Source organism: Xiphophorus maculatus, chromosome 8, assembly GCF_002775205.1.
Source record: "Xiphophorus maculatus strain JP 163 A chromosome 8, X_maculatus-5.0-male, whole genome shotgun sequence".
Taxonomy (NCBI): domain Eukaryota; kingdom Metazoa; phylum Chordata; class Actinopteri; order Cyprinodontiformes; family Poeciliidae; genus Xiphophorus; species Xiphophorus maculatus.
The window spans coordinates 14,570,327-14,592,217 of record NC_036450.1 but is presented as its reverse complement, the minus strand read 5'-3'; the positions used below and the strand labels follow the sequence as shown (position 1 = coordinate 14,592,217).

At 37.7% G+C, this 21,891-nt stretch overlaps 1 protein-coding gene across 1 annotated transcript in view; it reads right to left on the bottom strand.

Moving 5' to 3' along the window:
* Positions 1-20,528, bottom strand: part of uhrf2 (ubiquitin like with PHD and ring finger domains 2) — a 35,448-nt gene extending 14,920 nt beyond the window's left edge. Inside the window, exons 1-3 of the mRNA XM_005803767.2 lie at positions 20,163-20,528; positions 9,466-9,843; positions 7,973-8,286 (exon numbers count right to left, since the gene is read on the bottom strand). Of these exons, the coding sequence (XP_005803824.1) occupies positions 7,973-8,286; positions 9,466-9,843; positions 20,163-20,315 (845 nt within the window). The 5' untranslated portion in view covers positions 20,316-20,528. The remainder of the gene's footprint in view (positions 1-7,972; positions 8,287-9,465; positions 9,844-20,162) is intronic.
* Positions 20,529-21,891: the final 1,363 nt, after the last annotated feature.

Genomic DNA, 21,891 nt, shown 5'->3' with positions numbered 1-21,891 from the left:
ACAGGTTCGAGTTGCCACATGTCAAATGTCTTCCCCCTCTCTCATTGCCCACTTTCCTATTTGATCACTCAAATAAAGGCCACTAAAGCCTATAAAACCTTTAAAAAAGAAAAAGAATTATGCCATTAAAGATTCCCGGGCTCTTCAGAAATGAAGAAGGCGCACAGCATTACAGATTGTCCAACATACTTAGTAATGAGCATCCAAATGTTAATTTTTGGGTTCACATCAGACTCATAAGCAGTGCTGAAGAGAAATTAATTTCACAGTCATGTTTCCATTATGGCTTCCTGAACTTAATTTCTCTGAACTATCAATCTCCTCTATGGGTTTGTTCTCTGCCATAAACGTGTGTCTGCCAAAGCTTAGAAAGGTCACCTTTTTTATGACCTGCAAATACCAACACACATGAGCCTTGCTTTAGTGGCATGTTCTCATGTGTTTCCCATTTTGAGGGACTCCTCTATCTTTTTTCATAAACAGGAAGTAATAATTTGCAGATTAAAACAATCGACTTTAATAAAACGTACAAAGACGTATCTTCCTTTGCATGTTTAACAGGAGGTGCTGACAGTGAAGGGTGTTATATCAATAAAATTAAAGAATGTGGTCCAAGTTAGCCACAAACTGAAAGATTGCTTCATTGCCAACATAAACAATATGTTGACAATGAAAGTTTCTGCACTAACTTAAAAGACGCAAGAAGTCTGCATATGTGGACAAATATAGTCTGTCTCTAAATATTGTTTATCTGCAGTCTGCAGTGATACCAAATCAACCCATTCAGCTCTGGTAAAATAATTACTTTCCAGAATATAATGACATTGTGGTCATAAGGTATGCCCCTCTCGCCGAAGAGACTTTTTTCAAGCAGCTTTAAACTGACTAATGATTACCAGCAAACACTGAAGAAGAGTTTTAGAAAGAGCGTGCTCCCGGAAAGTGGAGGCCGGGGAACGGATTTGCTTTTTTAGGGCTAAAGGATTAACATGGTTTTTAGAGAAGTGGGTTAGGTTGAAAGCAGACACACAAACACACACAGACACATGAAAAAATTAAACGGGCAAAAAAAAACAAAAACACAGACATCCACTTTATCCACTTTGAAGCACAATTGTACTCAGCATGAACAGAGGGACAACAGAGAGCAACACAGCAGGAGGACAAGAGCCTGAGCTTAATGGCACACAAGCTCTAACCCAGGAATGAGCTATAAATGCTAAATTAATTCATAGCCAAAACTATTATATCTATACAACGTCTTGAATTTATATTCAAATTTGAAAACAATTTTTTTCTTAATCATTGAGTTTCATTCAAATTTGAAAATACTTTATTGATCCCAAAGGGGAAATTTAATTGAGTGGAGTTGAATCAAAAGAATCAGTGACCACCAAACTAAAAAATTATTCTGATCTATTTTAAGGATTTAACAGGCAAAAACATAACATAGAAAAAATAAAAGCATGAAATTTAGCAATGTCTTAAGGAGACATTCTGAGGGAAATTGAGAACGAACATACAGTGTTATTAGCTGATTAAAACTTCATCAAATTTAAATGTAAAGTTTTCTTTTACTGGACATATTTCCAGAGGAGAGTTTTGGAGAGAGAGAGAGAAAAAAAAGAAGAAGAATGGACTCCAGATGAGTCAACTTGGTATGTTACCAAACCACTGCAATAAAACAGACAATATCTGAACACAAAACCAGGAAGGTTAACGTCTGACTGATTGAGGTTCCTGCCAAATTAACCTCTAAATTTATACGTGGGTTCGTCAGCTGGACTCCAGGATTTAATTCTCAGTGGCAGAGAGAGCAAAGATTACAAAACATGGCAACATAACCTTACACAAATCAATTGGGCTTGTTTAAAAAAATGTCATTCAGGCTTATTTTTGGCTCAGTACATTTTAAGGCAACCCACATCTGTAGCATCAGGGATTTGTCCAAAGTACATCCACATTGTTTTCCATTGACTCACATCGGCAGTGTCTGATGCTCCAAGGCACGGCACTGACTCTTTCTGAACCTGCTCTACCAAGGAGCATCAATGCTTCAGATACAAGCTGGTGTCCAGTATACTCAAACATGCATTAATAATAAGCTGTTTCTAAGATTTGACAGCCGTTTGCGATTTTGCAATCTGGGGATCATCTTCAGTAGAACTCTATTTTAGCTCTGTAATGTCAGGATAAAGGCCTTCTGCAAAACCTTTGGAGTTAAATTTCTGTAAAGTTATTTTTTGTGGACATTAAATTAAAAAATAAATTTAGTAAATAGAAAAATCACCACAGAGTCACCTCAATAGAAAAGATTAAATGTAGCAAAGCACTGCATGGCGGTCAAATAAAAACAGTACTATAAAGATAATAGGCTTACATGATCACACAATGCATCAACATTTATACATTTTATGGGTCTAACTATTATGTTTTAGGTAATTCTACATCTTGTAATAAAATTACGTATTCTTTATTAGAGTTTGTATTAATGCAAATAATATTAATTTAATGTACGTAATAATTATAATTTAAATTCTGTTTTACCACTTAGAAAAAAAATATTTCCAGCTAAAACTATACAGCAAGGTAGACTTTCTAAAGGTTATGTAACTCGCCTCTACAGCTCCTGTCCCACATGACCTTCACACTTTGAGAGTGCCGATACTGAAGAGGATAGAGAGGTTCTGACGAGAGGCAGCATACTATCTGGAGGGCAAACACTGGTTCCCTGAAGGATCTATTTTCAACAAATTTCCAGGATAGAAAACCCACATGGGTACAAATGTTTGGCTGCACAAAGAAATCAACAACTCGATCGTCCTGACTCATGTATCCGGGAGCTTCTCGCACGGTTCAAGGTAATCTAACACTCAGACACGGTGGCTTCAGACGAACATTCGAAAAGCTTTCTAATAAATTCCAAAAATCATGGAAAAGCACTTCTGTTCAGACCAGCAAATAGCACGGGGAGAAGAAAACTGTCATTTTGGTTAAGGCAGCTCCTGCCAAACAGTTTGGCAGATATTCACAGGAACTAGAGTGCAGCCCAGGGCTAAAGGGTGGAGGGCTGCTCTCCGATTGTTGCTCTCAAGTGCATTCCATGCAAGTGGTATGTTGCAGCCACAACAATACTTTCATTTGGCTAAAATGAGCAATAAACCATTCTTGGTCTTTAAACAGAGAAATACAGATGCACTAAGCTAATTATATTGGATGAATATATTTATTACACACATTTTAAGCAGTCATAGCAGAAGGCAATGAATGTTCTTGCAAGATAATGCTAAAAAAAAGATGTTAAATTCATAATCTCAAAGCAACATTTTTGCTACCATATATTCTTATGCTGAATATGTTGCAACAAATAAATCCTACAAAAAGGGATCCGAGAGGAAGCCCAGGAAGAGAAATGTTAGTTAAAATAAACTAATAAAGTACTAATGATGCAACAAAAACCTGCTTTCTCAGTGAAACTCTTAAATAAATGTTCACTCTACACACTCACCAGTCTCGTTATTGTAGATACTTGTTGATTGAAATCAAGAACCCGTTAAGGTGATATAAGCATCTTCATTCAACAGATCCTTACTTTAAAACCACATTTAGCCTCAACAGATTACAAGCTCTCATATGAAGTGCACAGCTTTAGGATTGACTGTTCCCCAAGATGACTTGTTGCAACAGGAAAGTGATGGTATTAAAATTACCCTCCAACACATTTTACACACCTAAACTGCCTCATTAATCCAAGTTTTTTTCCCCCAGATATTTTTGCTGAAAAGTACCAAAATGTTGCAATGACAATATCAGCTATCATTAACCGACATTTTCTGTATTCTTGTCTTTCTTTTCTTTATTTAATTCATAACAATGTGTTGAACTTTCTTTGAGTTGTAAGATCTCAGTCATTAAAATCTATGTCAGGTTTGGGCAATGAAAGTCCATCTGACCTGCAAAATATGGGGTCAGTGGATGAAACTTAAAATTCAGCTGATGAATAAATATTGCACACAGGTGGTTCTCTGCAATTGCAATATAACGCACACTGATACTGTAAGCATGTAACACTTGACTAGAAGTTTGGCCCCTTGCAAAACAATAAAACTTTAAATATAAATCCTCCATGCAGGTTTTGTGTCAGGGGGGAGCTAAATTTCAGCATTGTAATCAGCTTAATATTTCAAAACATTCCCATGTGTTTACATTTAAGAGCCAAACGGACATCTGGTATATCTCTTGAGAAGACAAACACAAAGAAAAAATGAAGAAAGTCAGCGTTTTATTCTTCCGTTCTGACTTGAGTCTGCAAGCATGTTGGTGGTATAAACTAATTCATGCTTTCTAAGCACATCCACTCCTATGGCTGTTCAATGCAATTACATATAATGTGCTGCATTTCCAATAAAAAAACAAAAATAAGTAAACATTTGATTTTATCCAAAGGCCAGCGAGTTTTCACTCTCTTCTCAGTCTGTTAGAAAATTTGAATGCTGTGTTGGCAAATTATCACAAAAAGCAGCAGCACTGCCGAGCTTTAACGTTGTTCACAGCAGGGTACTTAAATCTTGAATTGTTTATTATGAATTTGCTTTTAATAAGCCCCTTTTATTCCAATAACCCTGAATAAAATTCACTGCAACCAATAATCACCTGAGTGGCTAAGAGTCGCTGCATGTGTGTAATCAGTCTTGGTATAAATACAGCTGTTCTCTGAAGGCCTCAAAAGTTTGTTCAAGAACATTTGGGCAAGGCAGGTTTTGTTTGGATAACACCATTCATTTACAGGGTGAACAAACACGGAGAACAAGGAACCAGAGGGGTCGAGGATAAAGTTTAAAGCAGAGTAAGTTCTTAAAATAATATCCAGCCAAGAGGCTCAAGAGGCCAAGAGTAGCAGCAGAGATTCACAACACAGACAGGTGAATCCATCCGTCAGGCGACTATAACTTCTGCACTCAATAAATCTGGGCTTCATGCAAACTCTGCAAAAAGAATATTTAACAGAAAGCCAAAAGAAGAAATCTCGTTTGCAGTTTGCAGCAAACCCTGCAGGGAGCACAACGTAAAGCTAAATGCATATAAGTAAAAACAGGGAAATATGTTCTCTCTCCCAGAGGTGTAAGTACAAAATGATGCAACAGGATGGTTAAGATCAAAGCATACTCTTGCACTGCTTTTCACTGATGCTCTCTATCCAGTCTGGGTTTTAACTATTTTACAAAGAATAATGAACAAAATGTTAGTTTCCAGACATGCAAAGGCGGCTAACAACCTCCAGAGAACCTGTTGCTGTAACTGTAGTAAATAGTTTTCTATAAATATTTAATCAACAGGGCAAAATATAAAAGCACACCGGATTTTAATTTTTTTCTTCTGAAAAAGACTTTGAAAAACATCTATCATTTTCTTTAATTTCACAATTATGTGCTAGTTTCTACACAGAGGGGTGTGGTTTCAAAATCCTAAATATTTGGAAACGTTTGAGAGAAATTGCACAACATAACCAAAATAAATTCTCATTTTTCACATTTGTTTCCATTACTCTCTTTACAAGGAGTCTAGTTCAGACAAAAAATCTAACCATGCCAAAACATTTAAAGGCTGCATGCACACAACACACACGGCTCATCAGTTCTTAGGCACAGCAGAAAACAGATTCTCCCAACATGAATTTGTGACTCGTTATATTATGTGGAAATGCTGCCAAAAAATGGAGGTTCATCGGGAAGCTTTGGTTTGTTGCTCTCAAAGCTTTGGTTTGTTGCTCTCAGACAATGCAGGCAGGTGTTAGAGTGGTGCAAAAAGTGCTATGGTGTGAGAAGATGGTGCAGTTTCACCCACCCTCCATATTTTTCCTCTCTCAAGCGATCGAAGTGATGGAAAAAACCCCGTAAAAAAAAGATAAGCATATACCCTGAGAAAGAAAAAGCGTAGAAAGCTGCTACTAAACCGCAAGCTGAGAGTTATTAAATAATTAGCGTTTACTTATTGCTTCTTCAAATTTGTCCCATGACTAACTGCAATAAGAAACTGTGACATTTAGGGATGTTTGGGTTTTGGACCTTTGTTCTCTATTAGCTTTCTTTGATACACTTGTCCCCATTGACCTATTACAAAATAAAAATACCAAATTTTGAGCAAATTTTACACCGATACAGCTAAAATAAAAGAAATGAATACATTCTAATAATAAAGCTCGGAATTCAAAATGGCTTGGATTTGAGGATCGTTTCCGAAGGACCACTTCTGTCCAAATGCTAATAAGTACAACAACAAACTCAATGGAAAATTAAGTCTACATTAAAAAAGAATCTACAACAAGTGATGGGCAAACTACCCATAATATAATTACTATGGAATAATAACCTCTGGCAGAAACACATTCGCGCCCCAGACAGTCAGAGAGAGCGAGGAGGCAACGTCTCACTGGTCTCATGTTCACAACAATTACAGACAAAGCTGAAGGAGGCAAGAGAAGAAGTAATGCTCCTGAGAACTAGGGGTTTCCATGGAAACATCGGCTTCTGAATGAAGTCGCTGGAAAAGGGGAATGCGAGAGAGTTCAAATTATTGCAGCATCAACAACACAAACCCATGTTCTCCATCCTTCAGGCCGGCAGGAAAAATAACATCTACCTGCAATTCCACTTGAGCCGTCGTTACCAATTCTGTCTTCCACAAAGGCCAAAGCAATTTACACAATGTAGAAACCAGACACTTACATGCACTGTATAAAAAGACACACACTTAATTTACATCAGATTCAACTTTTCCTGTTTTTAATCAGCTAAGATTACCAAAATTGTTTCAATTTGCTAATTTCTAGAATTTGCTAACTTCCTGTTCTGGTCTGAACAGTCATTCAGAGGAGAAGAAGCCATTACTCCAAAATTAGTAAAAAAATAAAAAATTTAAAAAAAAACGGCCAGATTACACTAGGCAACTCAGGAACAAAACTCTTAGTATTTGGAAACATGTACCGTCTCATATCAAGACATCAACAAGAAATTTACAAAAGGGTCTTTCAAATGGAAAATTACTCTAATAATCCAAGCAAATTAACTCCAATTCTTTTAAGGACAACAAAGTCGATGCCCAAGGTCCTCCCTGACATTCTGTTTGAAAAATGGTAAACATAGGAATCAACAGACTAAAGATGCATTTAGGTATATCCTAAACTACTTTCAGTTTTGAAATCTGAACGCAAATTATCCTGGGATACATTGAACAAACACCCATCATGTGACACCATTAAAGTTACCTGGACAAATCTTAAAAAAAATAAATAAATAAAAGATTTGTGCTGCTGTCAGTTAATAGGATTACACAGCTACCAGCAATTAGGTACCCAAATTAATAAATTTGTACAATCACATCCAAATACATGCCTAATGTTGTTAATTTGAATATTCTTTAAGTATTTCCTTTGTATTTGCTACTTCTGACTAACAATCTCTGCTTAAGAACAAGCCACATTTTGAAAACCGCAATACTTTTCCATCACACACTTCCTCTCTGTCCTTTTTAAAGATGACCGAGAAAGTGCAGCAGTAACAGGAGTTTTCTCTAACCCTACGAAGATACAGAGCCCTCCCCTTTCCCCAACACGTTGGCTGTGCACTGCTGGTCAGTTAGTTAAGGAAAGTATCCTACACTTTTTCCTGGCTGTAAATAGGAACAATGTATCTGGAATTATTTAATGCAAAAGATAAGGCAGTGATGGCATGTTAACTAAAGGACTGCAAATCATTAATCAACCAAAAGTAAAAGAACTTGATATTACTGACTCCGTAAAATTATACATAAGAACAGCTTTAACAAAGGGTTTCTAACATTACAAATTCAATGTTTGGTCCAAAATGTATATTTGCTAGAAATTAGCCAACCAGCAGTTAAGTAATGCCCAAAAATGTCACAAAAGAAAGAATGTTACTTCTACAGAGCAGAAGTATATTAAGCGATTACTTACTCTTCATATTTAATGTGGTAAGCTATGTCCTCTTCTTTCTCCTTGGTTTCTGTGGTAGAGTCTTTCTGAGAGGTGGAGGCTCCGTTACTTTCAGAGTTTAACACAGAGTTATTCCTGTTATTGTCCGTGGTTTGACCTTGTCCATGGGCCTGTGCCTGCTCAGCCTCCAGCTTCCCGTTTGTCCTTTTAGGGGGCCGGCCCACCTTTCCCTTAGTGGGTGTTATTTGTCCTTTGGGTGAAAGTGTCACATTTTCAATGCAGGCCTCAAACCAGGCACCGATGCTTACATCCCTACAGTCCACCAACTCGTTAATCTAAAAGAGGAAAAAAACGCAAAAATGACTGGTCTTGACTGATGTCCAAGGCATGCGCTGTTAAATTTTACAAATATTAACCTACTTTTAGCACTCAATAAAAACGGTTAATAGTGTACAACCAAAACCATATTTTTGAGACAAATATAAAATCAGTCATAACACTATGCTTCCCTTTTTCTTAGTTTTAACACCTCAAATTTCCTCAGCAATATTAGAAGTAGAGGCAAAGTCACACTGTGTGTGACAGAGTAGTAGTTGTTCTATAACAAGGTTTCACTTTCATTTGAAGCAAAGACAAGCTGACATTTTAAACAGCCTTACACTTCTTATGCAATAGTATTAGAAATTGAAAACAACAGTCTCTCTGTATTTTCCCAAGAGACTGTTTAACCAAACGTTAACTTGGAAATTAAAAGAGAGAGAAAGGCTGCCAGTATTTCCAAATCCAGCATCTTCTACGACAGATGGAAAGTTCAAAATCATAGCTAAAATATTGCTTAGATTCTTATTGGCAGATATAAACTTTTACAGCTGAACATTTTAAAGGATAGTATTATTCTTTAAATTACATCTTTTGACTTTCACATCTTCACTAATAATTTTGATACTTTAATCCCCAACATTATGAAAACTAGGAATCTTGGGTTAACATTTGCCATGTATGTTACAGTCAACTGGTTTCAGATATCCAACGATACAATAAAATACTTCTTGATTTAAGTTAAGCTTGCACAAATTTCATGAACTATCTTAAAATCCCACTATCTGTGAAGTTCTCTTTTTTTAAGTGTGAGAAATTGACATCTATGGAAGATGCTGTTTCCAATTGGTCTTCAGATTCAGCACATGGATGAGCCCGCAGTCTCTTTACTAGGCTGGATGAGAATGTCAACATCACTGCCTTCAGTTCAACGTTAACACTAAGATGCAACCAATGAAAGGCAATGAAAGACTCAATCAGCAAATGTAGTTTGGTAGAACATAATGGAGGCCCATAAAGGAATATTCTGCCACTATAAATAAATAATTTAGCGCCAAGAAACCAAAGACAGTAACTTCAAAAATGTACCGTTTATTTTTAACTTTTTGAAATTGATACATTATTCTTAGATTCTAACAGAATAAATTCAAGATTCCAAAACTATTCACTTTTATTATTTTTATGAGCTAACTCACCTTGTACAAGCCAATCCCTGGGTTGACTAACGTGCTCCGGCTGGATGTGGGTGGCTGAGTGTCCTGTGCTGGACTGGAGGACCTGAACCCATTTTTGGTACTAGCAGCGACGGTTTCTGGCTTGGTGGTTTCATTTACAGTGGCACGGTCGCTTTCGTTCTTATTGTCCGTGTCGGATGAGGTCTCCATATCTGTGGAGGAGACCGGAGCTCGGAGGTTTTCAGGCTTCGAGTCAGGCAGAGGAGCTGAGCTACTTGCAACACCTGAGGCGTCCTTGGTGGCAGGACTGTCCGGGGGGTCGGTCTGAGACCGAATCAGCAGCTGGACGATGTCATTGAGACCCACGTTGTAGTCAAAAAGCGTCAGACCATCTTCCATCTAAACAAGAGCAAAAGAAAAAGTCATAGTAATTTATGAAAAGACACCAATATGATACAACAATGTAAATGCTGTTTTTACTAAATAAGCACTGATTCTATTAGAGCTAAAAAAAAATTAAAAAAAGGGTGGTGTCCTTGTAGTATTTATGGTAAAATGCTGCAAATATATGCATAACATTTCTTTTACATGTGTCAAACATCCTTAAGCTAATGGGCTCAAATCCCAATAAACCCCTTGCTTTAACAAATTAACCCTCATGTGTTGACAATTACCCTCAGACTAACCACAAGGCTATTTATGAAACCAAACATTAAAAGCACCTGGCAGCGTACATAAAAGCAAAGTCAGAGAAAGAGGCTGTTGATGATAATGACGGTGTAAACAGCAGAGGAGAACAATCTGCTCCATATCTTAAGGAGAATTTTGTTCAAATGTGAATCTAGATATTTTGTAATTCCAGCGCAGTAAAAAATTCTAAATTATTATTTTTGGAGACTATGCAGTGAATGTAAACCTAATAATTTTCAGTTTTTTGTGGGGACTACCCTGTAATCATTGCTTTCAGGGGAATCCTACAAGAAAACATGGAATGCATTGAAGGGAGAAGTTAAGCTTAAAATGTTTGTTTTGGAAAAATGAAAGAAAACCTCAAGCATTCTAAACATAAATGCATATTTAGAATAATGGTAATGACAAGCGGGAAAGCCATTCCCAAAAGTAGTGGAGGTAGAAAAATGTCTTCTGGTAACACAACAGACCAAACTTTCCTCAAGAATTTTTTCTAAAACAGTATAAACTGATACTGATAACTGGAATTTGTTACATTGTGTAGCACTGTTGATTTTTTATTTATATTAACAATACAATTAGAGACTTATGTTGTTGAATTTTCTTAGCTTGGTAAAAATATCAAACTGTAAAACAAAGATTAGAAAAACACATCAATCTCATAGAGCCCTTAGCTTAGGAAGACTGTGCTGGTTTCAATACCAGGTTTATGTGTATTGCAACTGTGGGTATTTAATATTATGTTATACTGTCTTGTTGCAGTTTTATTTTAGTTAATTTATTTTGTTTAACCATATATGTAAAGAAAGGCATAAAAATAATCAGGTTGGCTAAACAGTATGTGTTTACATTCTGCAATTATTATTATTACACTCTTCACAAAGTGTTCCAGACTTTTGGGCTTATCTAGAACTCAGCGTTGGATTTTTGAACATGAAGCAACGGCTTGGCTGATTTTTTTTTTTTTTTTTTTTCCCCATGCACTCTCCACAGTGACTTCATTTCCAGCAGCGAGATCAGGCTCCCGCTGCAACGTGTTTTTACTTCACTCTCCTCACAATCAGCCTCAAAACAAAGAGCCCCAAACACACAAGAGGGAAATTGCAAGAATAAATACATACACAAATAGATAATGTCACTTCAAGCAGAAATGGGTCATTTTCACATGCTTCATAATTTAAAAGCAAAACAATTTGATTATAGCCTCTCAACTGAACGTAAAGTGATTATAAACACAAAATGGGAGAACATGTCCATAAACAGGGGAAATACTACGCCACTATGTCAAGTAGAAAAGATTAAGATACACATGCCTTTGTGTGCGTGCACTGGTGCCATTTAGGCATGTTTATCACAAGTCTAAATTAACATCTGTTCTGTTGTGTTCGAAAAACTGTTGGCCAACGCTCAGGTAGAGATTATACGACAGAATAAACCAAAGTCTGCGCAGCGTGAAGGAAAACGCGGCGCTTTTTACGACCAACGGCTCTGCTGCTGCCCTGTTTGTGTTTATCTGAACTGTCCCACGGAAACAGGCGCCAGATCGCTGCTGCAGTCTATGGGTTCTTTCTGCGAGCAAAAAATAAATAAATAAGAGATATGTACGCATGAATTACAGTGATAGGATGTGTAGCTGGGGGACAGAAATGACTTGGTTGCTATGACGACCGAAAGAGAGCACCCCACATTCACAATCACACATACACACACACACACACAGCTTCATCCGCCACCCCACTTTAAGTCTGAGTATTTGCAATCCAGAACCCACCAACACAATCACCATCAACATGACCCTTTCAGGGAGGATCCAGAGGATTTACTGTTAGCTGTGCTGTTTAATACGGCCACTGCTTTTAGAATGTAGCGTAGAATGGAAACCTCAACTCATTGCACATATCAGCAATTCATTTTACCCCCGATAAAGCCATTGTGCTGGGGAGAGAAGCATGGCCGCCACCCTCACTCACTCTCCCCAACGCTCTTCTTCGTTGTTTGACAATGGGGAAGGGAGAGGTTGGAGGTGTAGGAGGAAAGCACGATTTCCCCCATCCTTCTCGGTTTTTAATAGCCTCATGAAATTTAGATCAGAGGAGCAGCCGTGCAAACAGAGCCAAACACTTGCACCTATCTGTCCTTTGCATGGTGGTCTGCCTCAGCTTTCTTTTGTCTGGCTCTGACTTTGTCTAACCTCAGATTTTGGTGTAGTGACGCCATTGTTTTTCGGTGTAAGCTTTAAGAGAAGAAAGGTAAACAAAACAAACTGGGAGCATCCTGAGCAGATAATGAGCCTGCTGGCAGAACCTGCTGCAGAGAGACTGGCTCGCCGTTGATGAGTTCATGTTATTCGGAATAGAGACTCGCACAGACAGAATTTCAGAACAGCACACAGCAGAATTGCACTGCACCAAACACAAATGGCTTGGCTGTTTTCTGGGCTTTTTTCTTTTTTTGCACGCGCTCTTCATTTCCAGCAGCGTGATCAGACTCCTGCTGCAAGGTGTTTTTGACTTCAGCCTCTTCGGAATGAGCCTCGAAACAAAGAACAACAAACTAAAAAGGATAAAACATGTTAGGAGAAATCATGCATATTGAAACAGAATGTTGCTGCAGCCAGAAACGTGGCAATTTCACCCTCATTTGCAACTTAATTTATAAAGCATGATGCCTCTCGTGTATCGGCAGACTCGACATGCTGGAGGTGTCTGAGCAAAAATTCCACTTGAAAGTCAAGCTGAATCAACACTTCCTCAGAATCTGAACACTCCTGCTGAATTTTCACAGGTCGAAACAGACAAAACACCCAGCAAAGCAAGATCCAAAGAAAGTGGGTATAAAACGATTCAAACCAGTTGGAATATTTTCACCTTTGTCTTGTTACAACAACATTCATCAATATGTGACTTTACGTGCCGTGGTTATCTGACTAGCCAACAGGGTACTCAAATGTGACAATTAGAACTGCAATTAATGATTAACTTAGTAATCGATTGTTCTATTGATTATCACATTTAAAAAATTGTCATACTGTGCAGATTTTTCCATATTTTTTAGACATTACATTAATGATACAGATAACCAAATAATTAATTCCTTTTTAAGAAAGAAAATTAACAATGTAATCTCTTACCTGCAATAATACAGCATGCCTTTAGTGAATTTGAACCAGGTGAAGCTAAATCTATCCCACGTCATGTTTTTATCTCTAATGTAAAATGTATATAATTTATATAGTACAGCTTTGGATTAATTACTGTTGTTTTTGCACAAATATTCTTTTTTGAATCTCTGTAGACCAGATAACAATTAATCGATTATTATATTAGTTGATGATTATTTCAATAATCGATTTATCACAATGAATATGATTAATCGGTGCAGGTCTAGTGACAACTATTATTTACTGTACTATATAATGAACAAAAGAACAGGGAAAACATAAGAAAATCATAAGAAATTCTGCTTTAGGACATGTTGAAGAAGAAGCAATGGTCAGATGAGACATAATAACATTGCATTTACAAAATGTCATGTGTAGCATAGAACTAGCACCCTGAACACGCCATACTGATGGTGGTGGCAGCATTATGCGGTGAGGATGATTTTCTTAGAAAGGATGGATGGAGCTAAATACAAGGCAATCCTGGAGGAAAGTCTTGACACTTGCATGGATGATCAACCATATAACCAGAGCTACACTGGATCCAGACCGAGTGAGACTGAGCTGCTTTGCAAATTGGCAAAAACTTCCGACTCTACATGTGCAAAGCAAATTCAGACATGCAGCTGTAACTCAGATGCAGTTCTACTAAGTAGCAGCTCAGTGGGGAAGCCGAGGCCGATAACCCCCACTCTATTTGTAAAACATATTCGTCTCAAGTGTGCACTACTCAGTGTTGGTCTACGGCAGGGGTGGGCACTCCTGGTCCTCGAGGGCCGGTGTCCTGCAACTCTTAGATGTCTCCCTGGTCCAACACACCTGAATCCAACAGCTGAATCTCCTCCTAAGTGCAGTCAAGTTCTCCAGAGTCCTGTTAACGACCTCATTATTTGACTCAGGTGTGTTGAAGTAGAGATGCATCTAAAAGTTGCAGGACACCGGCCCTCGAGGACCAGGAGTGCCCACCCCTGGTCTACGGCATATAAACACTACAATGTTTGTGGTTGTGGTATGACAAAATGTAAAAAGATTTAGTAACAGACTAAACTTTGAGCACTGTTCGAAAACTGAACTGTTCTGGCTTTTCCATATTAAATCAGTGACGCAGCAAATTTTTTTGTAGTCTGCATCTTATCAGGGTAAATATTTCCACTATTATTCATTAATCATTGTGATGACATGCCGCCTCAAATGACCTTTTGTCTGGATGGTAAAAATATTAGCCTCCGACAGCTTTTCAGGTGTGAAAGAAAAGCAGAATCGACACTTGTGAATGAGAAGGAAGACGCTGCAAACAAACTTCTGTACGGTTACTTCTGGACTCCGCCCCACATTTCTGTTGAAGAGTTGAGCAAAATAGGTCATATTACCAAAAACAATGACGGGAGAGGGGGTGTGGGGGGTGCCTGTGTGCCTGCTCAGTGCTAGCCTTCGGCTTAGGGGGTTTTTTTATCATTCATTCTACCCTCAGTCATTTGATCTCAAAGAAAAATCCACCACTTGATTTACTTCTTCAGCCATTTTTATTTTTTATAAACCTAGTGTGTTAGTTTGAGCATAAATTTTAGTTTTCTACAAAGATTCGAAGATTTTAATCAAGTATTTCAACCGGTTTGAGAACCACATTCAAACAGACCCAATTTTCCTTGTGTTCTTAAACATTATTATTCCAAATATCCTAATGAGGAAAAAAACCCTAAATAATAAGTAATTAATGTTAGTTTATTATCATATGGTTTTATCAATGACTAATAATCAGTGGCAATCATATTACTAAGCAACCCCATTTACAGCTTTAGCTTCTCTCATCGACCTAAGAGTAAGAAACTGAGCCATGCATTTGAAAAGTTCTTTTTAATCTGAGTGAAGCATGAAAATGTCACTAAATCTGATCACTGCTTTTACATAAATTGGTAGATAATGTGGGGACCTTTGACTAACACGCATGCTAGGGAGTGGCCAAACTGCAACCATATTTAAAACTGGTAGAAAGCCTGCAGTTACCGTCAGGGGTTCAAGACTTTCCATTGTTTTCTACCCTTTGTCCAGTCTATCTATCTATAAGAGAAGGGTGTGGACTGAGTGAAAGAGTTGCTGCAGCTAACTTTGCAATACAGCAATAACTCAAATGAGGAGCCACAACAACATCGATCCATGTATAATCAAATTGCAACAATATCTAGGTTAGAGAAATTGTCTGTCTGAAAGAGAGCAGCCGAGCAAACAGGCAGCTGTTGGAAAAAATCCAACTATCTTAACATGCAATAAGTAATTGCTTTAGAAGGGGGAAAAGTGGACTACAGTGTTTTAGATAAATCACACGGACGCCATGTGCTGAGCTTTGAACTGAAAGCCAAGGCGCTTTTTTAAAATTAGCAAATATGCAGGCTTGTTGCAAAAGTGTGTGGGCGCTGAGCTGAAAGGCCACGCGGCCAGTGGAAGATGTGTGTGAGGCTGCGAGTACGAGTGAAAAAATGTTTAAAGTGAAACATGCACAACAAGTAGTGATCAGGAAAAAACTAGACGAGTATGAAAAAATAAAAGTAAAGTTTAAAAAATGAAAAGGAAGACACAAGCAGTAAGTCAAAGATGAGTGGCTCCTGGCTCAGGACGCTCACGACAGAAACGCAAGCATGACTTTGAAGCGATGAGGCAGCGAGAGCAGAGAGCTGGAGGGAAAAACAAGACGCCATTTTGAAAAGGGAATTAGACTGAGTTGCCGAGCTACAGCCTAAATCCTAACAGACCTCAGACACCAGAGTGCATGTCAGTGTACAAGCTCATTCCATACATTACTTAACACATGGAAAGCCCCTAATCAAGACTCTCCACTTGGAATAAAGGAAGTAGGGGATTTACAACACAGGATGGGCCTGGTGTTGTTAACTACAACAACCAGAACCAACTTCAGGTTAACAAATGAATATTCCTATCATTTATTAACGCTGTGACCCGCTTCAGGGCACACAATTCTTTGATATAGAAGTAGTTGAGTAGTACTTACAAACTACAAGCAAAACAGACATTTTCTTATTGAACATAACTATTTTTAGGGGAACAATTTGAAATCACTCCCGTAAGTGCTATTTATTTTCCTAATTGAGCAGGAGAGAGTCTCCAACTTGCAGAAACCAAACTGACTCATCTTGATGAATCAACGAGGTCCAACTTCTCAATCTCTCGTAGAACAAAAATCTTCTGCCTGACATACATCAACAGGTGAAGATATGACTGAATATCAGCAAAGTGAGATCAGCATACCATACAGTGCAGTCTTTCCCGGGGCTATAATGTTTGGCTGACTCACCAAGTCAGAACAATGAGAAAACTCTGAATAAACTTAGACGCAAACAGAAGACAGATCTGTTTGTAGAGATATTTGCATGAACAAAAAATCATGTTCAGGTTTAAGCTACACTTAAGTTCATCGATAGTGCAAATATGAGAAATCCTTTAGTAAATACAGTTAAATAAGACAAATCGGTCCAATTTATAGCCAATTATAGAATCATCGTTCAATTTACATTTTCTTTATATACATTCTTTTCTTCATAATACAATACAATTGGTATAGTCACAGGGATTCAGCTCCATATAGTCTAATTCAATAAAATCAGCTTATCATTTGATGTCAATTGAGCCTCCTTTCCTCTCAGCGGAACGGCTCACATCAGTGCAGTTCAGTACGCTACTTCATGATCCGCCATATTCAGTAGAACATTGGGCTCTCACTGGGAAGGCAGGGCTAAATGTTTTTCTGTCGTCCAATCAAAAGGCTGTGTTGTGTGATGCCAGTAGCTCGTCCCTAACCAGTAGTACCATTGTCCTATGCACCTACAACTGAAAGGGGTTCAGGAATTGGTAAGTTGCATTATGGACCTCTTTTGCAATAAAAACAAATAAAATAGTGTACCGAACCTCAACAACTCAATGCAAATGAGGCATTACTTAATTTTATACCTTACAGAGGAACTTCATGTCTTGAAAGTGTCAAACAACTTAATAGTAAGAGCTCTGTCAAATGTAACATATAGCAACATAAGATTTACCTCAAGCTTTCATACATATTGGAATAACTGTTTTTTGTGATGAATGCATTTGTCTTTTCCACTCTTATTTATTTATTTTTTTTTTTACATGATATGGACTACTTTTGTCAGGAAATAAAGACTTCTATATTCTGAGAAAGCATGTGGCAGCAGTGGTAAACAACAATTCCCTTCGAACAGGAAGACAACTCCATTAAAACAAGATGAACTCAAGAGTAAACATGCTGCTTTAAAGCTGCTCACCATAGGTAGCCAAGCACAGTGACATACACAAACATGCATGAATTAATCTTGTCTAAGGAACTTACAACTTTTATTGTCTTCAAATATAAGTAGCATGTCAAAAGCTTTCCAATTCGAGAAAGAAAATATTTAATACAACCTGCTCTCAGAAAGACATTTTTGGGTAACTGTAATGTCAACCCTTACCATGAAAGATTGAACTCTGACCTATGGCTTTAAAATTAAAGTTGTTAAAGAGGTCTTGAAAAAAATTATTGTATTGGTCAAAAATTCACTTCCATAAAGAAATCGGAAAGTGGTAGGAATTGGCCAATTTTGTCTTGATCAACCATAAGCAATGACCAAAATCCTGATCTTTTTAGTGAATGCAGTATACTTTAATACAACCAAGCTCATTAGCAACAACATTCTTCTGTGTGGTAGTTGTAATTGAGAGATGACAACTTAAAATAGCTATTTTCAGTGTTTGGTGTTAAAAAAATAAGTTAGAGAAATCCCAATGATGTGAAAAGCTATTTTTAAAGTAAATTTTATGCTCTATGAAATATCTGATTTATTTAGGCTGTGACAGAGCAAGAGAGCTCAAGACTTCAACTGATAACACACAAGATGAACGAAAGTCCTTTGGCAATCTCGCAACTTAAGCATTTACATTGTTTGGTAACACTATCTACTATGTTATTGATTCTAACTCTGTTAATCACCAATAGCTAAAAAAAAAAAAAACATCAACTCCCTAGTCTTAGTTTCAAAATGCTATAAAACCCAGTTTTACAGTGGCAACTTTCTTACAAGAGATGTGCATGGCCTGCATTTCTACATTTATACAAATCATAATCCTTCACAGGAAAGCTAGAAAAACATAAAGTGTTCATATAACATTTCAAAAATAATGTTCCTATAATTACCTATAATGTCTTTGCATTATAGATCTGAGGGAAAATTTTTAATAGGCTAAAATCAGTATTAGCAAGTACCAACTTTGACTTTGCAGAACCAACATAAAAATATTTCTCATAAAAAACAAGTGAGTTCAAAGTAAACACCGCCATTTTGTAAATATGCTTTAGAGGTTATTACTAACAACTAAACACTATATACAGTTATTCTTTAAACACATTTTTTTCTAAGCTTGGTTCTATGAGACCACCCATAAATAAAAAAATATATGTAGATTTACAAACACAGTCTATTGAAGTTTGTCTTTATCAAAATAAATCAAACATTTTAAGCAAAATAATTTGTCCCACCAGCTATAAATAACATGTCTATCATCAATTGCTGATCTTCATCAGGCATCATTCACTTAACTAAATGATTTTTGTCATAGATTTATCATTCTGATTCTGTACTATATGTCAAAAAGGGCCTTCAGTCTCAAAGCAAAACCCCATTCACTAACCCCGCATAAGCTTATTCGCACATTTCTGGTTTACACAAATGACAAACTTAGTGGTAGTATGCAATCTGCAAAGATATTTTACATTTCTGTTCTGCTGGGCTCTGTAGGGGGGCACTGAAAATAAATTAAAGCTGTCTCAGAGTCAAATTTCTGTGGAACAATTATAAGAGGGAAAAATCAAAACCAGAAATAATATAAAACCTAAATGTTATTGTCGTTATTATGAAATTTTCTTTATTTAAATGATTTTGTTCCTTCCAAATATATTACACATGCAATACACAGAGAATCTTAAGTATAAAGTAAAAACTGTGTGGCTGACCCGACTGCACATTTCTACAAACATACACATTTCTCTGCATAACATAAAGTGATAGCATGTAATTGCTCACTTATACTGTGACAGTGCTTAAATTTATGGCTTTATTAAACACTGAATAATATTTGTTACCCATACGGTGCTTTATTTTGATGTGTGATTTCAGTAGAGAACATGTCTAACAAAACATGCCAGAGATCCATCAGTGCGCCTTTGTTAGACATCACAGACAGTGCAACTTGGGGGAACAGTACTGCCACATGAGAACAGGTTTCTTTACACTATGCAGACACACTGAGTGTGCACAGTGTACATTGTGCGCATGGTGGTGACGCTAGGGTGTAAACAAATACACTTGCTTCAAGGCACGTGTGGGCTCCAGGGTGATCTACCCCATTAAACAATAATGAAGACTTTCTAAAAGGATCTGTGGAGTTTAAATAACACTGTGACGTCGCTATGTATGCGAAATAGAAATCTAAGGTTGTATTTGGAGGTCTGTCGTTTATCCAGTTAGAAATGGCTCACGGATGTGCTAGTTTGCAGTGCACTCGCGGAGCCACATGTGGAAACAAAGTGCTGTGTTCCCGTTTCTCTGCACTAGCAATGTAAACAAACATGTCCACGCCATTTGTGAAGTGCACAGAGGGATAATGTTAACCCTAATTTTCCCATAGGATGCCACTCGGAGATCTTTCGCAAGATCTATTGGCGGATTTCTATCAAAACAGGAAGCTCGCACAGGGTCCGAAAAGACTTGAGCACAGGGAGGTGGACCACCGAAGTCTACCCCCCCTGTCAAAGCGTCAAAACTGGCTGCTGCGTGACGGGGCTGACAGGCAGAAGTGGGTTTACCTGCTTCCCTCGGTAGAAGAGGCGCTGCTGTTGGGGGCTCACATTGAAGATCTCCTGTATTTTCAGCCGTAAAGACTCAATTTTGGTCAGTCTAGAAAGATCCTCAACGGTTCGCGTCTCCTTCCCGTCTATCGTGCGAACCTGGATCCACATCGTTGCGCGGCGCCCCTGCTAGGCCTCGAATAAACAATGGATAAAAAAAAGTCTTTCTTGGTACAAACGTGTTTTTTGGGCTCAGATGAGACGGAAATAAACCATTTTTGGGGCTCCGTTGCGTTTTCCTCTGCAGAGGTAACGTCGGACTGGCTCTCAAGCAGGAGGTGTCTCACATGAGGTCGCGGCGCCAAGCAAATCTCGCGAAGTAACGTTAAGCGGAGATCTGGGCGCCTTTAAAGAAACAGCTCTCTATTTTCATATGAGCGAGCTTTGAGCCCTAACGAGTAGCTACAGATTTGTAACACAATGATGCCTCGTAATATTACATTTATAGCCCTTTTTTTAAAAAAATGAAATTGTTTCTATGTTTTATTTGGTACAATGATATTGGAACACCATGTTGCAGTAACATTTAATCCTTCTCAAGAGTGGCTTCTTTGTTTTATGTTTTTCATTCAGTCTCCAGACAGGCCAGAGCCGGGGCCCAGGAAGCAGAATGAGATTTGGGGCCCAACCTGTTCACCATAGCACCAGTAATCTCTGGTGCTTTTTTATTTATTTATTAGACATTTAGTAGTCTGTTTCATAATAAACCAATGAAATCACAAAAAATCCAAACATGTAAGATGGCTCTTTTATGGACGTTAACTTATAAAAGTGTTACTACAAACATTTTCATTCATTTATTTAGATTTCTAAAATGACCCGGTGGGGCAACAATTCCAATTTTGGAAAGCCATGGTGGAGATAGAGTCATCAACACACAAGGACAAGTCCATAACCTCTGCATTGTGCTGGAGATTTAAAATATATATCTATATATTTCTCACATCTTTTTATTTTAAATTTTTGTGCTTAGCACTCAATCCCATTACTGTGCACTAGACTCACATAATTTTTTTCTGGACATGTAAAACGAACAAAATAAGGAGTAAGAAGAAAAAAAAAATTTGTTTTTCATACTGACTTCATATTCATGAAGTGTTTTTTTGTTTGTTTTTTTTTTCTTTGTATTTTCCCAAACGTAAAAAACAAACATTCAAATGAATGTAAATTTTGACAATTTTGTAAAAATATTTTTCATTTCTCGTCATGTTTTACTAACTCTAACCAAAAATATTTTTTGAGCCCCTGGAGTCATAAATGCTTACTGGAGATCTTCTGAATGTCTCACATAAGCTAATAGTCGATATAGCATATGCTGTGTTAAGAAACTTTCCTCAGAAGTAATTATAGGAGCTTTTACATGAATATATAAGCAAAGCAAATGGATACAAAAAACGAACAGGTTATATATATATAAAATTCCCTTCTCACCCACCGCGGGTGGTTCTTATCCTCTGAGCTCGGGTCCTCTACCAGAGGCCTGGGAGCTTGAGGGTTCTGCGCAGTATCTTGGCTGTGCCAAGGACTGCACATTTCTGGACTGAGATGTCTGATGTTGTTCCTGGGATCTGTTGTAGCCATTGGTGCAGTTTGGGGGTGACTGCCCCGAGGGCCCCGATGACCACAGGCACCACTGTGGTCTTCACCTTCCAGGTCCTCTCCAGTTCCTCCCTGAGGCCCTGGTATT